The sequence below is a fragment of the Cataglyphis hispanica genome, chromosome 13 (genome assembly GCF_021464435.1).
Source record: "Cataglyphis hispanica isolate Lineage 1 chromosome 13, ULB_Chis1_1.0, whole genome shotgun sequence".
In the NCBI taxonomy this organism is placed as follows: domain Eukaryota; kingdom Metazoa; phylum Arthropoda; class Insecta; order Hymenoptera; family Formicidae; genus Cataglyphis; species Cataglyphis hispanica.
This window is the reverse complement of record NC_065966.1, coordinates 4743112-4757496: the sequence shown is the minus strand read 5'-3', so window position 1 is coordinate 4757496 and position 14385 is coordinate 4743112. Positions and strand designations below refer to the sequence as shown.

Sequence of the window (14385 nt, the reverse complement as noted above, 5' to 3'; positions counted from 1 at the left end):
AAAAATTAGTTGGCTATCTATATATTCCATATCTATGGAAATCACCACATGTAAAATAGGGATTTATCAGTTTTATTCAACTAGGGAAATATGTAGAGAACGAAATTAGTAGTTCACAGTCGGCCGACAGAGATCGCCATAGTCTTAGAGTTTGACATTTCTCATATTCAATCATTGGTCATCCTGAAAATTACTTTTCACAATAAACACAGAAACGAGCAATAAATAAAATTGCTATATATATTGTTGAATTTTTGGTTTAATGCCGATTGTTATCATGCCGTATAAATAATTAAATAACGTGCTGACTTTAATACCAAGACGTCGTAATTAAGGCAATATGAATTCGAAGAAGATCATAACCTTTGGCAAGATAAGCGCCAGTTTAGAAAAACCGGCGACCGAGATATCTGTTGAGGTCTCCAGCTCTGGATTCGGCACATTTGGTAAGAAACGTGAAGAGAGCAATGTGAAGAAGATGGAAGAGATTAAGCCGGAAGATGAGGAAGAGATTCAAAATATGCAAAAGTTGATGGGCATCACGGGTTTCGGTAAGAAAGCCAAGTCATTCGATGTACAGGAAATGCTGGAGAACATCACCAAGACCATCAGTAATAATAAAGCAGCTACAATCGTAACGGACAAGTCGCCCGATGATAATATCGAATCCAAGAAGAATGACAACGAAGAAATCGACGATGATGATGATGATGATTTTATCGGCCCACCGTTACCATCTTGGTTATCCGTTAGTTCGGACGCGGAAAAGAAAAAGGATGTAGAAAAGAAGAAGGACGAGAGCGACGACGACGACGATGACAACGATGACGAATCATCCGATATTGAAGAAGAAGTAATGTTAAGAGACAAGATTCCCTGTACTCATGAGGTCTCAATGACTCACGGCACCAAAGCGGTCATCGCCATCGCTGCGGATCCATCCGGAGCTCGATTAGCATCTGGATCTGTTGATTACGACGTCTGTTTCTGGGATTTTGCCGGTATGGATACGTCCATGAAGAGTTTCAGGACCTTGCAGCCCTGTGAGAATCACCCTATCAAATGTTTGCAATATTCCATGACTGGAGATGTGATACTAGTGATATCTGGATCGGCACAGGCGAAAGTTTTGGATCGGGACGGCTTCGAGAAGTGCGAGACTGTGAAGGGAGATCAGTATATTACAGATATGGCACGTACAAAGGGTCATACCGCCAGTCTGAATAGTGGTTGTTGGCATCCGTTTACTAAAGAAGAATATCTGACTTGTTCGCAAGACAGTACTTGTAGAATATGGATTTTATATAGACCGCGCGGGCATAAAAATCTGATAAAATGCAGAGCACAGAATGGTGTGAAAACCATACCGACCACCTGCGCTTATAGTCGAGAGGGTGCAGCTGTCGCGTGCGGATGTATAGATGGTTCGATTCAGATGTGGGATCGCAGAAAGAATTTTGTGAATCCATCTCTCATGTTGAGAGGCGCTCATGCACAAGGTAACGAGATATCAAGCTTGAGTTTTTCATATCTTGGACAGATGCTAGCAAGTAGAAGTTGTGATGATACTTTGAAACTGTGGGACTTACGAGCGTTCAAATCGCCAGTCTTTGAAGCAAAAGGACTATTTTCACGATATGATACAACAGATTGCATGTTCAGTCCAGATGACTCAATGATTGTTACTGGAGAATCACTGAATAAGGAGAAAACGACTGGCAGGCTGCTGTTCTATGATAGTAAGACATTTGATGTAGTCAGAGAAATCCCTGTGACGAATTCACATGTGATCAAGACTTTGTGGCATCCGAAATTGAATCAGGTGTTTGTTGGTTGTGGCAATGGTATTGTCAAGGTGTATTATGATCCAAAAAAGAGCATGAGAGGTGCTAAACTGTGTGTCGTCAAGACGCACATGAAACAGAAACACATTGAGATAATGTCCACTCAGCAGATTATAACACCTCATGCGCTTCCTCTGTTCCGTCAGGATAGACCAAAGTCAGTTCGTAAACAAATGGAGAAGGATAGACTGGATCCACTTAAATCGAGACGTCCTGATCTACCTATCACTTCCGGACAAGGTGGCAGAGTAGCATCTTCCGGAGGAACGCTCAGCTCTTACGTCATACGCAATCTTGGATTGAGTAAGCGAATAGAGGATGATCAAGATCCCAGGGAAGCCATTCTGAAGTACGCGAAAATAGCCGAGGAAGAACCGTATTGGATTGCACCCGCATACAAGAAAACGCAACCGAAAACAATTTTTCAGCCTGACGATCAAGATAGCGGACCGAGTAATAAAAAACAAAAAATGTAAACGTGTATTTATCATGTACATTGTGTAAATTGTAATTATATTTAACAATTTAATTATGTACAGTAGTTTATGTATGCATTAATTAAATTAAAATTAAAAAAGATCTAACTTATTGTATTATAAAATATCTAACTTATTGTATTATAAAAGTTTCACAAGAATCTATTGTATTTATATCATATAGAATATTTTTTAATGTTATATTTGATAATTTTTTTTACAAGTTGCACATGATCTTTATTTACATTTTATTTTTATTAGAATTTTTTGCACACATATATCTTTAAATACCTGCTAATAACAATTATTTGTACTCTCATCTTCATATTTTAGCAAGGCAAACCAAAGAGATTAGTGCGTAAGAATACTAATCATGTCAATCTAAAGTGGGAAATATTGAGATAAACATTACAAATTTACATACAGATTGATTACAGATTGATTAGTTAATGACTCTGAAATGAGGTTTTCTCTCTATTTTAAGCTAGTACTTTATGCCTCCGCCATCTGTCAATTCGACACTCTTGCAGTGAGAACATGTATCATGTGTTTTTTATATGAATCTTGTGTAAATCTTTTCCATATCCAATAATACCAGCATATCATGTAAATAAATTTACTAGTATTTGAGAATTAATAAATATGATTATCAGGGTAATCATATTTTCCATTAGAGCGAAAAATTAGTTGACTATCTATATATTCCGTGTCTATGGAAATCACCACATGAAAAATAGGGATATTATCAGTTTTATTTTATTAGAAAAATATACAAGAAACAAAATTAGTAATTCACGCCAGCCGAAAACAGAAAAATGATATATATATATATATATATATATATATATATATAAAATAAAAAATAAAGATATATATATATATAATAAAAATATATATATATATTTTTATTTTTTTTGCATGCGCAAAGAATCGGAGGAAGGAACACTAATTTTGTTTTTGTCTCAGAAAGGATGTTATCTATAATCTTATATATCTATGGTTTACGAAGGCAAACGGCGATAAAACACAAAACTCTCCATTTTTTCAATGTATATGTAGACAAATTTTCTACTTCTAAGTTTTCAACTTCTTTTGCTTTCTTTCACGTCTAGACATACATTCGTCTTTTCAATTTTAATGTAGATATTTCTAAGGTGTTTGAGCAAAATAAACAGAAGTGATGGCTAAGAGAAGAACTATTAATCGATCGTCCAAACGATTTTCCAAGAATAAATCTAATTCTTCCATCAACTCTGGATTTCTCGATCCGGACACAAGCATTATGTCTGAAGGTAAGAATATTTTTCTCTTATTTTTCTACTTTATGTGACTTAAGTACTTTATTTTTTATGAACTGAATTCGCGAACTAAGTTTTAATTTCAACAGCATAATATATCCTTTTACAGAGCAAACACATTGGTGGAAGAACTTGGATGAAAATATGTCTTCGTCGCCTTCCTTAATACATAATAATAGAAATGAAACAACTCAACAACTGAATCTTAATTCCGAATTAGAGTCTAACCACAACACATCACAATGGTGGAAATATTTGGAATCCCCTAATAGTAGAAGCAATACTTCAAGAAGATCGAAACCAAACTTAAGTGCAGGTATGATTTTGCAAAATAATTTTACAAAGTAGATGTTATAGTATTAATAAAATATTTTTTTTTTTTTCAGCAATAAATACAGCTAATATTTTAGAAACTTCAACATCTGAATCAGAAAAGGAACTCAGTTTGAGAAAGAGAAAAGTTCCATTAAAAGTAGCAAGCAGAAAAAGTGATAATAAGGCTTTTTTGAATGCTTTAAATGATACTGAAGTAGCTATTCCAATAAAATGGCGACTGAAACAAACACAGCATTCCAATTTGGATAACAATTTGGATAAAGAAATCTCGAAAAAGAAATTAGATGAAAATAAAAAAGATGATTCAAATTTAAGTTCAAGTCCGAGTTCAAATATTTTGAAATTAAAGCCACATATTTTTAAGAGAAGAAAAGGCAGAGAGACAAGTAGTGAAAATCCCTTTCAGGATATAGTAAAAGAAGATGATAGTTTAAAGAGGAGAAAATCTATCACGTTTGAAAAAGAATCCTCAAAACATTCAATACATCAAAATATTAATACAAATAAAGATCAGATCGATGATCAAAGGAAAATAATACAAGTGTCACAAACATTACCACTGGAGAATAATGAAGCTGGACCTTCAAATTTATCAACTTCAAATACAATATTTGAAAATAATGTTGCATTTGATATTAATAAGACTGTTGAAACTAGTGATGAAAGTGATTTTGAAATTAGCAAACATAAACGTTTTAAATTTAAATCTCATCTTATGCAACGTGCGCGAAGAAGCATGAGTAATGATCCTTTTAAAGATGCTCTTGTGGAAAATAGGGATATAACTTCATCTAAACATAATGAGGATAAGGAGATTGTTATTGATGGTGCAAAATCTCCATTAAAAACTCCAACAAAATTATTAAGCAGTCCTTCTAAAAAAATTGTTAATAGATCTAGGGGAAAGACTGATGTCACACATGAAAACGTGATTGCAAGTTCACCTATTCGTAGAAGTCCAAGATCTTTAAAAACGACTAAGAAACATTTGTTAGATACCACAAAACAAGTCGAAGAAAATGTTGAACAAAATACAAGTTCATCTTTAGACAGTAATGAATTTCATTTTAAAAGGCCTACACATTTGAAGCTAAAATCAAAAATTCCAGTCTTACATAAAAAGAGCCTGACTAATCCATTCAAAGAGATCCTTAAGGAGAATGGCAATGCAAGACAGAGTAATATTGCTATGTCACCTGAAGATAATCACATTTCTGTTGAGCAAGATCAAATTATAGCAGAAATTAGTCAAGAACATGAACAGATAATGGAGGAAAATTATTCACGATCAAAAACGGGAAGTGTAAGTGTAAGTAAGGTTTTTGATACATCTCTTAAAATATTATCGAATAGTGGAAAAAATGTATCAGAAAATTTTAATGTGCAATCCAATAGACTCTCAGAAAATGATGATATCATGAATGTATCAAAATCTAATTCACAGAGAAACGTAATAATTGAAGACAGATCTAAAGACAGATCTAACAAATCATCAAAGAAACGATTTTCGTTTAGTCGCAAGTCTATAAGAGACATATCTGAAATTTCGAAGGATCATACAAATGCAATATCGCCCGCTAATAGAACAAATACTAATGAGATAGAAGCATGTAAAATTATAAGTGATTACAAATCTTTTATAGCAAAAGATGCATCATCCATATTGAATGTTCAAAACTTACTAACTTCGCAAGTTGCCAAAAATTTTGAGAATATTAAGGTGGAAGTGGACAGATTAAAGATTCGTGAAATGACTGCAATGAAAATGGCTGTCGAAAAAAAAGAATCTGCATTAAAAACGACAACTGTAAAACTCTTTGGTGCTACACGTAAACAATCTATGAAGAAGAACATTTCTCCAAAAGTAGTGGATAAAGCATACCTGGTAAATGGAAAAGTGTATAAACCACCAAGACTTCCTCGTCCAAAACATTGGGCTACGGATCATCTTTACAAGTTCTTGTGGAAACGCATGGAGCCAAAATATCAATTGTCGACTAGAGTGAGATCCGAGAAATTCGTGGTATTATTATCCAAGATAGTATCTATCATAACGCGCCGTAAAAAATATGAGAATTACAAACTTGAATTAGATGCGCTGATGAAGGAGATGGCACGTTTAAATATCATCAATACGCGTAATGATTTTCATCATTTCTGTCAGGATTTTTTGCCGTATGAATTTCGCATTAAAGTCATTCCTATGTTATTGCCTGGCAATAAGCAAAATATTCCTTTCGAGCTAGAAAAATTGCACATTCCCTTACTTGAGGAAACCTAAGATTTGAAGTATTTTTTGTTTAAGCTCTTAATGTTTATATATGTTGCATAAAATTGTATCGATTATTATATATAATTAATCCATATAAAATAATATTATATAGAATAGATAAACGATAATATATTTTTGATAAATTTAAAATAAAATCTAGAATATATAAAAATAAAAAAATATTTGCTTTCTCAGTTTTATTATTTAAAAGAGTTATATAATATAAAAAGAGAATTACTCTCAAATGATCGATTTACGTTTTAAATAGGATGAAAAAACATGCGCGAAAGATATCATTAAAAAATAACACAAGTTTTGCATATAAATTATATCGTTGAATAAACATGGATACTATTATTTATAATATTATATATGTACATATAATATCATTATTTTTGCATTTTTAGTCAAAAAATAGAAAAATTACAAACAACAGTAGAAGACGGACTTTCTTCGTTTAAATAAGTCCGTTGATTAAAATATTTATATAATATATTGCAGGAATCTTATATAAATACACAATTCTCTTTTATGTTTGTATATATATCTTGAATTTATATCTCGTATGTCATTTTGATTGTGTATAAGTGTTATACGCGTTAAATATTAATAACTATCATATGTGCGAATGGACGGGCCGGAAATTATTTGTACATCGCGCGAACAGCCAATATTTGCGCTCTCGCTGTCTCTGTTGGCGCCCCATTTGGCATGCGTCCCTTGGACACGTGTGACGTTCGATACGCACCATTCCCACGCCTTCGAGAGATACTAGCATTTCCATTTTAGGCACTTTAAGCGATCCGATATGTGTATATCGCGTGTTTATTTACTTATTCCGGTTAACGTGCGTATGTCGTGGCTACATTATATATAAATATATTGTGATCTCTGCGGAGTTATAAATATCATCCTAATCGTTGGCTTTGTACGATAATCTTTTTTCGCACGAGCAAACAATTCTTGTTTTTTCCTCGGCGTTCACAACAAAAATTATTCATATGTTACTTTACGAATATGGATGAGATAACATTAAGCGAATTGTCGATTGATATATAAGAGTTATCATAAAATCTTTTTTTCTTTCTTAAAATTGGGATAATTTATTAAAATAAAGTGTGTAAAATAATTCAAATAATTATTACAGCTTTTCCGAAATAGCGATTGATAAATATACGAATCATGTTATAAAAATAAACACTTTTGGCGTCTAACAAGTTTAAAACTTGTCACCTTTATGATTCCAGTAATATTTCCTTTCGTTTGATACATTCGAAAATGTAAATAATCGATTTCCGTTTTAAGTAAATTTGATTTGAAAAGTTTTCTCTTTATGTGAAAAATATACTATAAATTTCTGCGAAAAAGCAAAATCATTATACAAAGTTAAACTTTTGTAGAATGAAAAATCTGCAAATATTACAAGTTTGCGTTTCGCTTATATGTTACACGTACTCCAATTATGTGGGCGATAATATCGCGTCAATAAAATGATATCGTGCTTCATTGACTTTGCAAATATTTGCGACAACTCGAACTTCGCGTTGACGTAAAAACAACGCTCACGCAATTCGTGTGACGCGCACGAATCGTGGATTAGCTTCAAATTTGCAATATGTGACTGTTAGCTAACAGCTGGGATTACCGTGATCTCTTGACCTCAAAAAATGCGATAGAATTTTCTACATTACATGGATAATTTTAATAGTATTGATAAAATAACAAATCTCGTCACCGACAATAAATTTAATATTACTTTCACTGATTAAATCAGTTTTGTTCAAAGAGATAGCATTTCGACATTTTTTTAAAGTTTATTTTTTTATTAATGAATCCTGATAAAAGAGATAAGATTAATTCTATTGATTCTCTTTATCTAATATATAACTTGGCTTTTTTCAAATTTTTCTCAAAAAGACTATATTCCCTCTTCTCCCTAAGGATTTCCAGATCCTTACGGAGAGAGGATGCGTTTGTTCGCTACCGAAAGAAACGAGAAATAATACGTAACAAGATCTTGCATTAATTAATCGCGCGAAGCTCTCAAAGGCCGGCGGGTGCGGTAGTCTCCGGTTTGAAGTTTCTAATCTCTATAATGGAACAGCCGCCTCAATTAGGCGGGACTTATTTTCGCCGGGCCGCGATGTTTGAGCGCGCATTTGTGTAGCCACGCGACCGCGCCACGCGTCGCTCGTTATATCCCGATGGTCCGCCTATGGCGATTGTTTCCCCTCGTCCGCGAAAAAATGATTGCCCGGTTCACGTTGCAATAATCGTAAAACGATTTCAATGAATCATGCAAACGGCAGATTTACCTCGACGACGGATGATCCACTTGCCGCGGACTTTGTATCGCAATCACGGTCCATTTAATGGACCGAGTCGGGAGGAGGAGATTCATACGTAATATTTTCACGAAAATTCTATTTTATATTTTGTCTACAAATTATTTTTTTTTGCCTGTTAATGTATTATTATTAACGTTTTCGCACGATAATGTTAAATAATGCCAGGCTGGGGAGATTAACGGAACCGGGGGCCTGATTAACGAATCGATGTGTACTTATGATTTCAATTTCGGGGAGCGATCTTTTCACGACGACGTGGCATTGACGGTGTGCTCGAATGTTATGACAATTATGAGTTTTTCGTGGGGTCAGCTGGGGGCCGGGGGGGCGGCACGTGGCCCCCGACGTGTGCGAGCGTCGGTAGGGGGGAAGGAGGGGGCGATACGCACGGCGCGTGCCGCCGCGTGAGAACGGCCGCGCTCACACGCGTCACACGCACACGCCACACACGTGTGTGCTCGTAGCCGCGAGATAAAGAGAAAAAGAGAGAAAGAAAGAAGCCGTGTGTGCGTGCATCGCTTTTACCGGGATTTACTCTTGCGCTCGCTATCGACTTCTCGCTCGTTGCCTTAGTTTAATTCATCCCGAGAAGCGCCGATTAAATTTCGTTCACGTGCGCTCGCAAGATATCTCTCGTTCTCAAATAATCTATTATTTAGATAAATGTATTATTATATCTATTGAAGATTTTTTTTTTACATTTCATATAATTTTCGTGTTATATGTTTCCTATCTATTTTAATTTTCAAATAATGTAATAGATATAATATTACATTTATAAAGAGCATATTAATTATAAATATATGTAATATATTGATTACATTTCATATTATTAATATTAATATTTTATAATACTTTTTAATGGCAAATATATCCGAATAGTTAATAAAGTTTTTTAATCTCATAAACTTTATAAATGTTTTTTTTTTAGATGCAGAGAAGAGAATTAATAATATATATACACATGTCCATATCGAGATATACATGTACGAGGTAGACACACACACACACACACACACACACACACACACACACACACACACACACACACACACACACACACACACACACACACACACACACACACACACATATATATATAACGGATGCAATTTAAATGATAAATAAATCAGTCGTAATTAAGATAAAATTATCACATATCAACGTCTTGTCAATCAGCGATTGTGCCTTTCGACGAATTCTCGTCAATCATTCGTAAATTATAATCCAATTCGTTCTTATTCTCATCTATATTCCCTACGGGCCATTGAGCACTCGTTCTATATTCTTTCATAAAGTACATTGCAGATGGATTTTCACGCACGCGTACCTTCTTTATTGAATTGTGCATTGATTATTCGGTGTATCTTGCAATCTCTTGTTAGGGACAGATAAATCACGCGTTAATTTTTTTTTCTCTTTAATATCTCGTAGTATTTACGAATAAAAATTAATTGTCGAATGTACATTATAAATAGCATATTTTGATAAATATTTATTTAATTAGACTCAAAAGGCTTTTGACAATGAAAATTATTAGAATTTGTACGATCGAAAAATCTAATAACTTTTTGATTTTTTTAGGAGTCGATATTTCGATTTAAGTAACGGCAAAAATATTTCTCGCGTTCTCTTCAAAAATCCTCAATTATAAGTAGTTTAATTATAATAGTTAAATATAAGTACGTTAATTATAAATAGTTTGCTATCTGTGGATTGAGATAAATAAACATAGACGTCTCTGTTCACAGTATTTAACTTTGTCAATTAAAATAATCCCGGCCGGAGATGACGGCGCCGTGAAAATTACTATCTCGCATTAAGTCGATCGTAATTACCGGTCGCTCATTAACCCTTCTATCTTCGTAATGGTTAATTGCCTCGAGCGGACACAAGAGGTAAGCATTTCCGCGAGAAATCGTACGACGGGTTGATATACCCGCGAGCTCTCGCGTTCGGGGATGATCGTGCGGAATCGGACGCGGAGTCTGGGGCTGAAGCCGAGGTAATAAATAGAGCGGCTCGTCGATCCGGAGCGGTATTTCGTCGCGTGACGCCGTGGCGTGTACGCATCGATCCACGACGACGAGGACGGTGGTAGCGGGGCACGCGGGGTAGGCGCAACCACGTCCGAAAATCAATCCCGTGTTCACGCGTGTACATCTACGTACGTATTCGCGCGGACGAGGACGAGACGAGGAAAGTAATCGGCGCGGCTGCTCTCCTTCTCGGGGAGGCGAGAAAGGCGGTGACGTTGACGTCGGAACCGACCGCGATGCTGAAGAAATTCCTCGGCAAATCAGGCCGTAGGATCCTGCGGGTAAGCCGTTATCCGTTAACGGACCGTTTAATCGGTCCTCCTCCTCGATCATCTGTCCGGTCGATTGTTACACACATACGCATGTTTTTTTTTTTCGAGCGCATGTGTTGGCCTAATTCCATCCGGACCAACACATGACCGATTTCGTGCATTTGCTCGACTCGATTAAAGGGCGCAACGAATTTCACGCGTCTTGTTTTGCGTCGCGCAGAATTTCGGCGATTTTGTTTGCGTCCTATTTCACCTAGGTGTAAAACTTCCGCGCGGCATTGAATTATCGCGGATCGATGTCCTTATAAGTATGCATCGTTGCGCGTTTCCGAGTAAACGGGCTTTGTCGTATAATTACATTGAGGATTCGCGCGCGTCGACCTTTTCTCGCAAAAGGGCTCCGTTTCTTCTTCCCTCGTCGTTTAACAGAGCGATGTATTTTCATTTTTTCTCTTTTTTTTCTTTACAGGCGATCAAAAAGCTGTCCACCAGGAGTCGTAAGGCCAAAAAATCGCGCAATCCTAGTTCCTGGCACACGGCCATTCCAGACCTCGAGACGACCTCGCTCTCGTGGTCCCTGCCATCCTTAGACGCCAAGAGTATCGACACTTATATGACGTACGTCGCCGAGAATCAGGAGGACTGCACGTCGAGTTGTTGCTGCTGCGATGAGTACGAGGAGAACCAGAAGAACGAGAACAGAGAGAACGAGATGATAATCTAACATCCGTGTCTATAAGCGACACGTATCGCTCGCTCGTTTGTCTCATTATCAAATTCTTCGGCAATCGCGTGCCGTCCAAAAGGGTGGCAAAGAATCGCGGACATTCGATTCTTAACGATATTTAACCCTTAACCGGTGAGTATGTCGAGTATGTCTTTTTTTTTTTTTGACAATATTTTTGTTAATGCAATAGCGAAACCAAAGAATATGCTCGTGGAGAACATATAATCGATTAAGGGTTAATCACGATCCATCCGTAATCCGTTCCACGACCAGGGAGCGTTTTACGCTCTCTTTTATTTTTTGAAATGTATCATATCGTCGAGATGACAGAAGATGATGGAAGATAGAGAGAGAGAGAGAGAAGTTCTAGATCTTGGATTATTATAATTATCGTATCAGACGATTTTTCAGCGTATTGTCGTGAGATAAGAATGCAAAGAAGAGGTGATGCTCTTATTTCCAATTCGTCTTCCAAGTCTAGATTTATCGATTTATTTTATAGTTTGCGTTTCGACGTTTGCAATCATATCGATCTCATTTAGCCACGTGACTTCACCGATGATAGATGCATTATTTATTTATTGCCATACTCATTACAATTACAATAGTTCAAGTATGATTGCGCAAATGCGGTTATACGTTAATAATTAAATTAGTTGTTGGTTTAATTTATTCAGTTCAATGATAATTTTTTTCATCACATTTTTCCATGTAAGGAAAGCGCGACGTTTCTTCTCTTCGCGCGTCATCGACTCTTTTAATATAGAGAATAGCAATATGTGACGTAGTACAAAAAAATATATATCGCCTAGCGTGTCATCAATCACGGAAGAATGACGTTCGAAATATAAAAGAACTTTTCCACTTATCATGTGATTTTATCACATCGAGTCTAACTCGCAAATTTCGCAAGATATACTTTTTTGATATTATACATCGTTTCAGGAAATCAATAATTTACTTTTGCGCGAGACGCTCGAAAATTACACCAAAGCCGTACGTGACAGAGCCTCCCGCTATGTCCAAATAATTCATTTATCGTAAGAAAAGAGATTTCGCAGAAAATTAATTTTTAATCATTAGAATAATAATTATAAATTAAAATTATAATAAAGAAGATTAAATTATTTACTTTTTTACTTAAATTATACGTGCACTCGCATCTTCCCGAGGCAGCCGGATATCGATGGAAAACTTGATCATCAATCTCACTCTAATTTCCTCCGCTAGTTATCAGTGAGAGGGAATCCGACTTTAATAACTCGATGTCGTCGTCACGCTGATCGTCCTAGGTGTTCAATATTTCACGCGTTCATGGTGCGTCCGTTAGATTATAGTTAGTCAATACAACTGTCCTCGATACAGGTAAACTCATTATATTTTTATCCCGAGGAACGGACATTGTATATTTCGCGAGAGGCAAACAGCATTAAAAAAAAATGTACTTAAATGAACGGATTTTCTCTTTTCTATGATTTCGTTTCAATTCTATTCGACAAACTTGAGTTACCGGGTATCGAGGATGTTTACGCAATAAATCGCACCGGCCTGATCACCCGAACCGGATGTTTTCTATTTCCGATCTATTTCCCGCACCTTTGCTCAAAATGCAAAGTCAATCCTTATTGAAGCGTAGTTATAATTTTTATTCTTCCTATGGATCGATTTGTAAGAGGAGAAGAGAAGAGCTTTAATGACTTATATCTATGTATAGATGCAGAATTTATATATGTATATATGAAATAAAAGAAACAAGATATATATGTATATATGGATGTGTACGTAGGTGTATGTACGCGATGTGTGTTGATATATACTTTACCGTAAGAGCGTTTCCGATAAGGCTGTGACTTTGTAATGGATATGTGAGTGTCATGAATAAAATGGTTTTATTGACGATCTCCGACATATAGTGTTCCCGTGACCCCTGTCATCGCGGTTTCATTGATCGTGCAACGTGTGTACCGCTTACACGTATGCGCCATGTAGCATAATGTGCAGTATAATATGTACCAGTGTCACACACCGAGCAACACCAATACGCGGAACCTTCGTTTGAATTGGTAATAGGTATCGATCGGCTCGCGATTTTCTCGTTACGACGTGTAACGATCATTCTTGGAAATACGTGTTATAAGGACTGTAATACTTCTTTTACGACGAGTGAAAACTAATAGCCTTCTCTATAATTTCGGATCGCTTCTGGTGACATTTTAACCATTCGTCCTACTTTCGCGAATATCTTTAATAATGATTTACAGAGAAAGAGAGAGCAGAGAATTTAATAGCGATTTTAAAAAGGATCTTTAACTATCTCTCTTTTTGCTTTACTTTTTAACATATAACTATCACTCTTTTTACTTTACTTTTTAATATTAATTTATTTTTTATATTTCATATTTTATTTTTAATATTCATTCATTTTTAACATTTATTTTTAATATTCATTAAAGTTTAATGTGTACATTTGCAATTTGGAACTTTAATTTTCTTGTATCTTGTAGATCCGTATTATTTGCGGCTTCAGAATAGATTTCTAATATAAAGAATAATAAAAATTTTCTTTTCATTATATATTAATCTTTTAGAAAAAATATAATAAAATATTTATTCTTAACTACTCTTTATATATATATATATATTTTTACATTTCACATTTTTAATATTCATTCATTTTTAACATTTATTTTTAATATTCATTAAAGTTTATATACATATACATTAATATACATATACATACGTATATATATACGTATATATATATATATATATA

The 14385-nt window shown here is 35.2% G+C and overlaps 3 protein-coding genes across 3 annotated transcripts; all 3 read left to right on the top strand.

Moving 5' to 3' along the window:
- Positions 1-136: 136 nt before the first annotated feature.
- Positions 137-2481, top strand: LOC126854227 (gastrulation defective protein 1 homolog). The gene has a single exon (XM_050600748.1). The coding sequence runs from the start codon at positions 341-343 to the stop codon at positions 2318-2320; it is 1980 nt and encodes a 659-aa protein (XP_050456705.1). The 5' UTR covers positions 137-340; the 3' UTR covers positions 2321-2481.
- A 763-nt stretch (positions 2482-3244) lies between these two features.
- LOC126854214 (uncharacterized) lies at positions 3245-7432 on the top strand. The gene is made up of 4 exons (XM_050600712.1): positions 3245-3369; positions 3464-3612; positions 3728-3934; positions 4005-7432. The coding sequence occupies exons 2-4, from the start codon at positions 3501-3503 to the stop codon at positions 6233-6235; spliced, it is 2550 nt and encodes an 849-aa protein (XP_050456669.1). The 5' UTR covers positions 3245-3369; positions 3464-3500; the 3' UTR covers positions 6236-7432.
- Positions 7433-10611: 3179 nt separating this feature from the next.
- Positions 10612-13511, top strand: LOC126854022 (uncharacterized). Its single transcript, XM_050600349.1, has 2 exons — positions 10612-10894; positions 11355-13511. The coding sequence occupies exons 1-2, from the start codon at positions 10850-10852 to the stop codon at positions 11607-11609; spliced, it is 300 nt and encodes a 99-aa protein (XP_050456306.1). The 5' UTR covers positions 10612-10849; the 3' UTR covers positions 11610-13511.
- Positions 13512-14385: the final 874 nt, after the last annotated feature.